Source organism: Crinia signifera, chromosome 8 (assembly GCF_055691185.1).
Source record: "Crinia signifera chromosome 8, ASM5569118v1, whole genome shotgun sequence".
In the NCBI taxonomy this organism is placed as follows: domain Eukaryota; kingdom Metazoa; phylum Chordata; class Amphibia; order Anura; family Myobatrachidae; genus Crinia; species Crinia signifera.
The window spans coordinates 96,990,862-97,003,392 of NC_139224.1; the positions used below are offsets into that span (position 1 = coordinate 96,990,862).

A 12,531-nucleotide genomic window follows, 5' to 3' on the forward strand; every position below is an offset into this window, starting at 1 on the left:
TTTTCTTCTATTACTCCAATGCCCACTCCATCATGACAGGGGGGCCCTGCCTATTTGCCAGTCCTGGGCTCCATCATTTCTGATGGCAGCCCTGGTCTTAGGGATTCAAAAGAGTCAGCTTTATATCCAATCCAGTCTGATGCGTGAAGCCCTGCACATTGTAAAAAGTGCATTACATAAACAAAACACATTGAAGCTACTGCAGTGCGTGGATCCCTTCCCCTCCTCTACCACCCCACACTGAAGTTGCGGCCGCTGCTGCTGAGACTAAAGGACTAGCAGTGTGACATCATCAGCAGGCGTCTACAAGTGCCGAAGAGAACCGGGCAGTGGGGAGGGAGAAGCGGCATGAGCATTCTGCAGTCTCCCAGCCAGTCCACATAGCCGACAGATCAATAGAGGTAGCGACATTTCCAGATTAAGCCTTCGGTGGGCCTGGGTCACTATAGACAGGGGGGCCACCTCCCACTTGTCATTAATAGCCGTAAACTGCATGGGAGAATATTTCACTGTCAAAACACAGAGTAAAGGCAGTATAAACTTGGTCAATGGGCAACTGCAGGGGGGTTTAATATGAATATATATAAAATACCACATGAAAAGCCTGTGTTTGTCCCTCTGTACCTTACTCTGTAGGAGCCCTGACATCCTCAGCGCTGCCTCTGATTAAAAACCCTCCCATGATGAGGTTGCTGCTGCTGCTGTCCTCCATGGGCCTGAGAAGCATATGATGAGCTCCACCAAGCAGAGCTCAGCACAAGCCTCTCAGCCTTTGACCGCTTGTGCAATGTCTCATGGGACATAGTCAACTCCCAGTAATCCACTGCACACTTGTGCAGTCAGCGTGCCTTGGCTCCCTATGCTCAGCACCATTACTCATTGTCACATTGGCAGATAGGTGAAGCTGCAGCTCTATTTAAGTTTTACCACTCACCTTTTAGGGCTCATTCCTTATATTTTTGGTACTGTATCATTATTGAGCTGATTTCTAACTTAACCCTATTTATTTTTCTCAGTACATTGCTTTTCCTCTCATTTCCTTCACTGTTTAAATAGTTTGTATTATAATAATATACTGGGACCCCCAAATACAGGCATAAATGACAACATAAAATGCAGAAACAATAAGTTATCTGTGACAGCAGTGTGTAACAATGAAAATAAAACTAAAATATAATATATTTGGAAGCCCACACTAACTTTATTTTGTCTTTTTTTTTATTTAGAAAATAACTTTCGTCAGCTCTTGACCCTGTGTGAAGTTCAGCGTTGGCATAGCAATCCAGTATAATGCATCCTCTATATTTTAGTACAGGGAATGTTTGGAAAACAGGAAGTCATACTTTCCACATTAGCTCATACAAACGCTTTATTGTCTACAGGCAGAAGTTAATCCCATAAATGTAAAAAAAAAAACACCTTTTATTTTTAGATAACAGGAACAGTAAACTATGAAACAAAACCTCTATATATCTGACTTTTTATATTTTAGGATTGCAAAATCAATTGGTAAAGGAGAAGTTGTATCAAATATTAAAAGCAATTGGTTTTAGATTTGATTGAGAAGTGAGAGTGAAGCAGGAAAGAGACATGTTCCGTGTCACTATGCCGCTGTTGGAGCTGATTCTTGGTATTATAGCATTTGGTTTGTGCTATGACGCAGCACCAACCAGTGATAAAGGTAGGTTATAATATGTGTTTGCCATACTTACAAATGATGCATGTTTTGTGTAATAAAATATTGGTTTTGCCGCTATAATTTATATATATATATATATATATATATATATATATATATAAACGTCCAGACGGCGGCACTCACCCAAAAGAAACATACACAGGCAGTGTTTGTGTGTATGTTTCTTTTGGGTTTATGCCGCCGTCTGGACGTTTGTATTAACCCAGCTGGGTTTTGGATGGCACCCCACTGATTGAAATTTGTCGAGGAAGTGCCGCTCCACTCTGGACTATATATATATATATAGATTATGAAGAAATATGAAGCGGCACTCCAGGTCTTTAGTGAAATAAAGGTGATTCTTTATTCAAGCATCATTCTACATTTCGGTCTGTTGCCAGACCGTCATCAGGAATGACATACATAAGAATAGAGGTTACATTTATAGTTACAGGCAACTATTGTTTAAAAGACACATTATTTATTGTTGACCTGCAACTGTTCATTATGCTGTATCTCTTACAGATTGTACTCTTTTTTCAGCTCTCTTCACCTATTTTGTAACGATATATGTATATTGAAATGTACCCACTCTGTAAATTTGGTCACAGAAATGGACCAGTCCAACACTGATGACATCACAGAAGCACTGGGGGCGGGTGTTTGCACACGTTTTTTTTCACTGTTTGACTGTTTATATAAAGCTGTAAATACAGTATATATATATATATATATATATATATTTGGATTTGGATTTGAATCCGGCACTCACCGCCAAATGAAGATAAACTGCCCGGTGCCCTCTACTGCAAATACGTAGATTATGAAGAAATATGAAGCGGCACTCCAGGTCTTTAGTGAAATAAAGGTGATTCTTTATTCAAGCATCATTCTACGTTTCGGTCTGTTGCCAGACCGTCATCAGGAATGACATGCATAAGAATAGAGGTTACATTTATAGTTACAGGCAAACAGTGAAAAAAAACGTGTGCAAACACCCGCCCCCAGTGCTTCTGTGATGTCATCAGTGTTGGACTGGTCCATTTCTGTGACCAAATTTACAGAGTGGGTACATTTCAATATACATATATCGTTACAAAATAGGTGAAGAGAGCTGAAAAAAGAGTACCGCTTCATATTTCTTCATAATCTACGTATTTGCAGTAGAGGGCACCGGGCAGTTTATCTTCATTTGGCGGTGAGTGCCGGATTCAAATCCAAATATATATATATATATATATATATATACTGTATTTACAGCTTTATATAAAAGGCATTGCTCATTTCATAGGATGAAAGTATCCAGAGCTTTTGCATGTATTGTCTTTTTAGATACTCATACTGTAGGTAAATGTATGAAGCTTGGAGAGGTGGTATCTATCTCCATAAAGAATGTTACGTTCGAGGTGATAATGCACCAGCCAATAAGCTCCAATATGTAAATTGACAGTTATTAATTCATTGGCTGGAGCATTATCACCTTAGCACATAACGTTCTTTCTGGGATAGATATCACTTCTCAAAGCTTCATACATTTACCCCTAAGTACAGTAGCAGACAGTTCTCTGTTACTCTTTAAGTGCAATGGGGCAGATGTATTAAGCTTTAACAAGAGAAAAATCCAAGGGTGATAAGGAGAGATAAACGTCCGGCCAATCACCTGCTAACTGCCATGTTACAGCCTGTCTTTGAAAAAAGTCAGTAAGGAGGTGATTGGCTGGACGTTTATCTCTCCTTATCACCCTTGCATTTATCTCTTGTTAAGGCTTAATACATCTGCCCCAATATTCTTTGCAATCTTTTGTGTTCATGTCAGTGAGCAACATCTTTATAGACTTAACTATGAAGAGACTATGGGGTAATAAATTAACTAAAGCTTCTAAAAGTGAATAGAGGTGATGTTGCCCATAGAAACCAATCAGATTATGGGCCAGATGCACTCAGCTTCAAATGTGATAAAATGGAGAGTGATAAACCCCAAGCCAATCAGCTCCTACCTGCCATGTCACAGACTTTGTTTGAAAAATGTCAGGCAGGAGCTGATTGGTTGGCTGTTTATCACTCTCCATTTTATCACTTTTGAAGCTTCACATCTGGCCCTTCCTCTTTTATTTCTCTATTGCATCCTAAAAAAAATTATATACAGAATCTGATTGGTTGAAAAGTGGGCATGTTTTCCATAGCAACCAATCAGCAGATTCTAGCCATCATTTTTCTGTTGCATCCTTGAAAATGATAGACAGTAAAAAGTGGAGATACAGGTTGAGTATCCCGTATCCAAAATGCTCGGGACCAGGAGAATTTTGGATAACGGATTATTCCGTATTTCGGAATATTTTAATATTTCAATGATGTATTTTGAAGTATCTTGCATTTATGCTGTATAAACACATAATATACACACAAATATATTTTATTACCACATAAAATACACACAAATATATTTTAATTGTTCAAAAAACAAGGTTTCAAAACGTGAAACAAAATTTGTGTACTATCTCAGCACTGAATTTGAATGCCAAGCAATCATTGTCTTGCACATATATAGTGCCAGTTACATATCATGTCCCCAGTGATGCTGTTACAAATGTCCCCAGTGAGTTTTTAGCAAAAAAATAAATAAATTTCACTTTCTGGAAAGTCCGTATTTCGGAATAATTTGGATAACGGATATTCGGATACGGGATACTCGACCTGTATTGCTTAAAACAACTTTAGTAAATGTACCTCCAGTCTGTATTGGAGCAATGTGTTTTCTCTGTGTAAAGCATTTGCTTTATGCTGTTACTTCATATGTTTTGCAGTTATTTTTACTATTCTGTATTTGCAGCTTCATATAACAAGTATTGCTCATGTCATGTGATGAAAGTATAAATATTAGGTGCATGCATGGTTAGCAACAAAATCATTTCTCAGAATGAACCAATGAGCCAAGAACAAATATTAAATATCTGAGGAATTTGCACTCACTATCGAAAGAATAATAATAATAATAATATTAAAACAAATCATTACAAATAATGCAGCAGGATCAGTCTGGTTCATCCGACAACCATGAAGAAAACAGGCTATTATTGATTTATATTAATGTAAGAAGCTATATCAATGATCTTGTTGAACTGTAATGTTTTATCTGTCACTTGATTTTATATTGACTTTACCTATGCAAGCTAGAATCATGTGTAAAAGGTATAAAAGTATAAAATAGTGCAGCTTATTAATGCTTTAATCAGATATTATATCAAATATGTTTATATAAACATGTATTTCCTTAATGTCAAAAATTAATATTATGCAAGAGCACATAAAAATAATGACAACAGCGGCAATCGTTTACACAGCAAAATCAAATTGGTTTTGCAGTGTAAATGATTGCGCTTTATATAAACTGGAGATTTCTCGCCAAATCTCTCACTTTCTGAATCTCTCATCCTATAAAATGTCACCCCATATCTAGACCATGGGGCTAAGTTAAGGCATCTTTCTAAAACAAAATGTATCTGAGCGCTGAAAATTTGTGGTGTACAGGGTAACAAGGGGAGAGGGATTTGGGGAGAAAGGGGGAAGGGTGAAGTTTGGTGAAATTAAATAATGGTGACAAAAAAATGGGTTTAAATAAACGCACAATACTCAGTACAATATTTAGCTTTTTTTTTTTCGGTTGAAAAATCAACCTTTGGCGCTTTGATCCTGCTCCAGAAGCTTACGGTAGTTACTCCATTGGAGCAGGATGCAGCACCTGTTAATGATAAAAATGTTCCCGATTACTGTCTGGCTGTAACCAGCAGGTCTTCTTGTGCTACCCTTCTCTTCAACGTGTTTTCTTGAAAAAGTAACCCTTTGGGATTTAAAATGCATTGGTAATGAGGGTAGCACAAAAATACCCACTGGTTGCAAATTGAAAGCTCCCTGAGGTAAGATAAGGGGTAGTTTTCAACCCCCCCCAGACTTTCTGCACCCTCCATAGTGGCAAAAAAAGCTAAACATTGTTCTGAGTATTGTGCATTTAAAATAGAATTTTTTTCATTAATTAATTTCACCAAACTCCGCACTTCCAACTTCCAAACCCTCTCCGCTTGTTACCCTGTATACCGTAACCACACACTTTCATCGCTCAGATAAACTTTGTCTTTACATGTAAACTCTTTCCCACTAAGACACTCAAATTACAAGCGCAGCAACCTATTCCAAAATTCCGATCTTTCTACAAGTTGAGAGTGTTCTGTGTTGTAGGGGCATATAACCTAAGGACATTAAAAAATGCTTTAACAAAAAAGATTGGGCAAATTAAACGTACAGTATTTTCTTTGACAGATAAGCAGCTTGGAAATGACCTACTTAGAAAGTAGACACATATCCAATGTTCACAGAATTATTTATGTAATGGCTTTTAATCATAATTAACCAAAGAAATGGTTTTGTAAGAGAAGTCAGACAATGGATCTCTCTGACAGTTGGAATGGTATGAATTATTTTTCTGATTTTAAATAAACATTGGATTTCTTTGTTATAAGAAATGGTAATTGTAATTGGAAATATTAGATTGTTTATTTATCAGGGAATAATATGCTATTTATGAGGCAATGGTAAATGTTGTTTCCCTATCATAAAGATAAATTCTCAACATTTTGGTTAAGGTTTTGCATTGCTTTCCTGTTGATCAGCATAGCTAGGACATCTATTAGGTTAAAGTCGACGGACCATATTTATGTCATTGCATATTGTATAGTGTTATATAATGTGCTAATTGTAGAACTTAATTTCAGTTGTATGAATAACAACGAAAAACCTTTTTACATTTAAATATACAGTACTTTACACAAACAGATTAAGGCCCAAAAGTTAAGGCCCAAAGGTTGAGTATACCTTGTCTCTGGACCACAAGTATTTTGGATAAGGGATTATTCTGGATTTTTAAATATTTTATTTACATACTTACCTGGTCCCCTGGCGGTACCCCGATATTCACATTGTCCCTTGGCAATCCACGGCGAACATCGGATTCTACTTCATTCCCTGGTCCCAATTATGCATTGCTCATGTGCGCGGATTTCACTGGCGCACCTGCACAATGCATCCTTGGGACGGGGATGCCGCTGAAGCTGAATATGATGGCCGCCGTGGACACCAGGGGATGAGCTGAGTATGAAAAAAAGGTGTGTGTGGGGGGACGGGGGACATATCGGTTTTGGGATATCCGGATAAGGGATAATCAACCTGTAATATGTGAAGTGCTGTCAGCAAAATTGGCCACATCTTGTTCAGTTTAATTGTTTCCTGACATATTTCTAGAGCATTTATGTACATGCATTAGCCGAAGCACTTTTATATTATATTGTTTTGTTATTCAACATAAAAAAAACAAAAATTGTATTCTAAACAAAAACGATTTTTTTTATTATAGTAAGCAGTTAATTGTTTTTTTATGTTTATTTAAATGTTACAATTATTTTTGTGAAAATGTTGTATTTGACATGCATATTTGTATACTGCCAAGAACGTGCTTTGCTGAATTTGTAAGCTGTACATAAATATTATGTATTAGTAATAGATTTTTAGATACCATGGAAATAAGTTATTTTCATTTAATATGACGTTACTATCATTATATTGTTGCAAGAATAAAATCTAAAAAAACTGTATATAATTTCCATGCAATACTGTATCTTTACAGTTTAAATCATAACCCCGCAAATCAACACCCAATGTGACTAATGCTGTGTACACACGGTACAATCCAGCATGAGATTTTGACTATATAGTCAAAATCGCATGCAGATCGTATGCAGATCGCACAGGTTTTTTACCTTGCGATCCCGATGCGCGCTCCCGTGACAGCACAAATCAAAACCCAGATAGACAGGGCAGCAATGACTATATAGTGCAGATTGTATGAATTGTATGTAAAAAGTACAGAGATAGCAAAGATTGCATAGCACTCAAATCTTAAGTTGAATAGCAAGGGAATCTCACCGTGTGTACACACCATGAGAGTGCGTGTCTGCTGCCATACAATCATTCAATAATTTTGCTCAAGAAAATTACCTTGAAAGAGTATTTATTACTGTCACCTCCAATAAACTATTCCCATCAATGAACTAGAACAGTGGTTCCCAACCTTTTTTCTCTCCCGTTCCCCTTGATTAGGATTTTCATTGATGAGTACCCCTCCCCTCAATTTAAAATATAGACAGTACTTATAAGTGGAGTGGAAGTGAGCGGTATGCGTATCCTTATGCATGTCCTTATATTATGTCTCCAGGGTTCCCACTTACACCTGTAGGATTAATGCCGCTGCTTCTTCCACCCGTGTCAGTGCAGGGCAGATGATCGCTGATGTCTGAGGGCAGCATGGGAAGCTCCCATTGGATTGCTGGTCAGGCAAAAGCACAATGAGAAGCTGATGACGCTGAAGACAGAACCATAAGTGACGCAACATGGTTCTTCTCCATAGCAATGGATCTTCTTCTTCTGCCATCAAAATACTTTTTCATCTTCCACCATTACCAATATTATTTTCAAGTACCCCCAACTGGTCTGCAGAGTACCCCCAGGGGTACTAGTACCCCAGGTTGGGAACCACTGAACTAGAATGATATAGCTTCTGTTGCAAGTTTTTTGCACATATTCACAATACTTAAATGAACAGTCTTGTAACAAAATATTGCTACATTGCAACATTGTCCTAAGAACAGACAAATATTGCAGATATACAAGTGCTTTACACAGTAGTCAGTAGTGCGGAAGTGAGAAAAATACTTGTACAACTCCCTTGGGAATTCATGCTATTAATTGAGGAGAAGTAATAATTTCTTGCCACCCTTCTAATAATAAGTTATTTTACATACAAAAAGACCACACACAAACAGATGGCTTTATTTTAAAATGTATTGTTACACTTTAACACAATTTTGCACTTTTTCACAATTGTTTTTAAAGATCATTTGCAGCTCTTTTATTTGACATCTATTAAATGTTACATTTTTTCAATATTTTCTTGGGACACTTTATTAGCAACTAACATGTTCAAAAAATGCTAATTATCAAATCTAGTCAGTTTTGAGTGCCCCTTGTAGGAATTTATTTTCCCTTTCTTCTTGTGTTACAGTTTAAATCTTGATCAGAAGAGATTAGTTAATTTGAAACCTAGCACACCAGTTTCATTTATTTTTTATTATTTTTATTATTATTATTTTTGCACGCACCCTACACAGCGGGCAGGTGGTGGAGAAAGGAGGGGAACGCCGGGCAGCTCCATTAGCATATGGGATCACCCAGCGTTTCATGGGCGTTCCCATGAGAACACTGGGCATTCTCATACTAATGAGGACGTGAGGTTGGTGCGGGGGGCGGGCAGCTGACATCACAGGATGTCATCTGCCTGCCCTGTTCTCGCACAGGTGCCCGCAGTTTAGAGACACCATATAGGTGTCTCTGAACTGCGAGCGTTGGAGAAATCCTTTGATGGTCGCAAACCGAAGGATTTCTCCCCACCTGCGAATGGATGATTATGTAAATCATCCATTCGCAGGCATGCGGGGGGGGGGGGGTTGCATGTGCAAGGGGGCACTGCCGGACGTGGGCGTCATCTGATGGACTCACAAGGCAGCGAATTTCGCAGCCTTGCAAGTCAGTCAGAATAAGGTCCGAATAGAGAGTGGAATGCTCGGTGTATCTCAGATGATCATGCATCTCATTTCTTTGGTGAAAGGCGCTAGGCTGCATCTGAATGGGAGCACTGGCTCCTATCACCAAGTAGCATAGGCTAGTGCAGTGGTTCCCAACCCTGGTCCTCAAGTACCCCCAACAGTGCACATTTTCCAGGTCACCCAGCAGGTGCACTCATTATTCAGACACATTTTAAAATATGCACAGGTGGAGCTAATTATTTTGTCTGTGATTCTGTGTGGAGACCTGGAAAACATGCACTGTTGGGGGTACTTGAGGACCAGGGTTGGGAACCACTGGGCTAGTAAATAAGTGTGCCACTCTGCATGTTGTAGCCTTGAGCACAATTCATGAAAGGATATCACATGAAGACGCACGGAAAGCTTTATAGGGAAGCTGGATTCTTTGTGTGTGCCTAGTTATATTAAATATAACTTACCTAAATGGGTTAATAATATATATATATATATATATATATGACTGACCTTCAGACCAGGCCCCCAGCAGCACAGCGGCACATCCGCCACCAGCATGCACACACCCCGCCTCCCTCTACCCCCCCCCCCCCCCCCCCATTACCATTACTTACCAGCAGCGGTGGCGCGGCATCTCCCTCTTTCACAGACGGTCGGAAGCGCACACTGCACAGTGAAGCCTGCAGAGCGCCGAGCCCTTCTGTATCCTAGGCTCGGCACTCTGCAGGCTGCACTGTGTATTGTGCATGTCTGGCTAGGGGGCTGCCAGGTGTGGGAGCTGCCCGGGCCCCTCCAGAGGCCAGGGCCCGGGACAGCTGTACCCACGGCACCCCCCATGTCAGTGGCCCTGAATGGGGATTTGCACTATGTGAAGTACAATTTTGCATTTAACATGCAACTTTGATGTGAATTGGTACTTCCTTAGTAAATTCGCAATTAAGAAAATCTCAGCTTTATCACAAATAAGTGGCATATCAACCAAAATCCCACTTTAATACATTTCTCCAGGACAGTGTTGTCATTTTGTCACCTTTGCTGGTATTGCAGTGCGGCAATGTGTATTTGCTTCAGATCAGGATCCCAGCAGAAGCTACTCAAGGCAGCCAGATCTGCTGGTGCTAAATAAGGCACGCTCTCCAGTTATTTGGAGGTGATGGGTAGATGGTTTGCTTGGTATTCAAATAAGTCAGATGCTGCAATTTTGTTGTTAAGTTTTTAGTTCAGTTTTCATTTAAACTATTGTTGATGCAGTGACTGAAGATTCCCAAAGGAACACCAATTCTGCAGTTCAGTTACCTGTTTTTAAAACAAAAGTATAAGAATGAGGTTCAATTATGACATATGAATTGTCTGGTAATTTCATTTAGCTGCCATTGGAGACTACCTTTCTTTTTGTATGTGGCGTAGTTCTAGAGATGGCTCTTGGCAACTATAGGATTATTCAATACTAGCTGACCCGCCCGGCGTTGCCCGGGAAACTCTTGGGGTTTCTTTATTTCCAAAATTGCTGAAAAATGTCATCTTACAATATGCTGTGCCAAAGACCTAAGATTGTAATTTGTTATAGATTCCACCATAATGTTAGAATGTGTTTGCATTGATACTCAATGACGGCAATGAAATCAGGTGTGGTGTTGTTGTTTGAAACACAACGCTCCTGAGTTGATAACTTGTATGTGTTGATGAATTCCACATCCACTCCTGAGATTTAGCACCTACTGTATGACATATCCTCCAACATCTGAGGGTCAGAAATCGGTACAAAATCAGAAAGGGACGTGGCCACACCTCCATTTCTATACTTTCAAATTGTACAGTTTCTAGGGTGTGTAATTACAGGCGCTGAGTGCGAAGGGACCGGGGTGGGCGTTACTTACCCCGCCATAATTAATAAAAAATTCACTGCTCCCTGCCACTGCCACTCCCCTCACCGAACCTGCAGCAGTCTCTGAGGTCTGGGGATCTGTAAAGCACATGCACCGGGCATCTCTACCAAACAGTGGGGCAGCCGCTGAGTGTGGGAGCAGGTCCACGGGCCTGGCCACATGATGTCATGACGCGACGCACGCTACCCGCACCACTAATGCCCCACTGGGAATGGGTGCAATGGGCCAAATTCTTCCCTATACCCGCCAAGCCAATCCACTGATCCAGCCATCACAATCATCAATGGGTGCATTGATAAGGTTTGAGTGTAAGAAGTTGAAGAATAAGACTGAGAAAAAGAATTGCCATGTTACAAAGTGTACAATTTACTCAATAAATCGTGAAAAAAATGTAAGCGTACATAGAAGTACAATCAAGAAATGAAAGTAGGATTAAAAAATAAGTTCTGATTCAAACTGATAATTGTTTGTATGGGGTGGGTTGTGAAACAAATCTATAGGTGGGGGTATGGATATTGTGGGCATAATTGGTGTTTGTCACACCTACATGGGGCCCTCAATTGATGGGATTTTCACTACAGTGTCACGGTCACATTGTCACCATAGGGGGATTCCCAATTGGGGTCCAGGTGGTCTTTTAGGGACCCTTGACAATCCTGTAGGTCTCTTCTCCTTGAGCTTACGGTCTCCCTTAATGATAGTCAATCACTGAGGGAGACCATAGGCTCCAGGAGAAGAGACCAACGGAATTGTAAAGGGGTCCCTAAAAGACCACCTGAACCCCAATTGGAAATCCCCCTACGGTGACACTGTAGTGAAAATTTCTCATCATCTGGGTACCCCCTGTAGATATCCATTCCCCCTCCACCTATAGATTTGTTTCGCAACCCACCGTCATCCAAACAATTATCAGTTTTAATCATAATTTATTTTTTAATCCTACTTTCATTTCTTGATTGTACTTCTATGTCCCCTTTTGTTTTCACGATTTATTGAGTAAATTGTACACTATAACATGAGAAATCTTCATCTCAGTCTTATTCTTCAACTTCTTACACTCATAACATTCAAACAAATGCATGCAGCGCTCATGCCCATCGACCAAACATTATCTATGAACCAAAAGAGTCTGGGAAACCCTTAAGGCAGAGCAGTGCCTGATATCCAACTGACTAACAGGGTGAGTGCAGTGTACCCACTTTGTATTGATCAATGGGTGCATTGGCCAGGACAAAGATTTCTCAGTGCAACTGGAGGACTGGAGAGACGGATATATGGAACAAAGTAGAAATGGTACATTAGGTACAGTTTTTATTTGCCGGTA

General features: G+C 39.7%; 1 protein-coding gene across 1 annotated transcript in view; it reads left to right on the forward strand.

The window, feature by feature from the left end:
* Positions 1-12,531, forward strand: part of LOC146026288 (coagulation factor XIII B chain-like) — a 75,158-nt gene that overhangs the window by 1,431 nt on the left and 61,196 nt on the right. The window contains exon 2 of the mRNA XM_083156815.1: positions 1,493-1,681. Coding sequence (XP_083012941.1) covers positions 1,591-1,681 — 91 coding nt within the window. The 5' untranslated portion in view covers positions 1,493-1,590. The remainder of the gene's footprint in view (positions 1-1,492; positions 1,682-12,531) is intronic.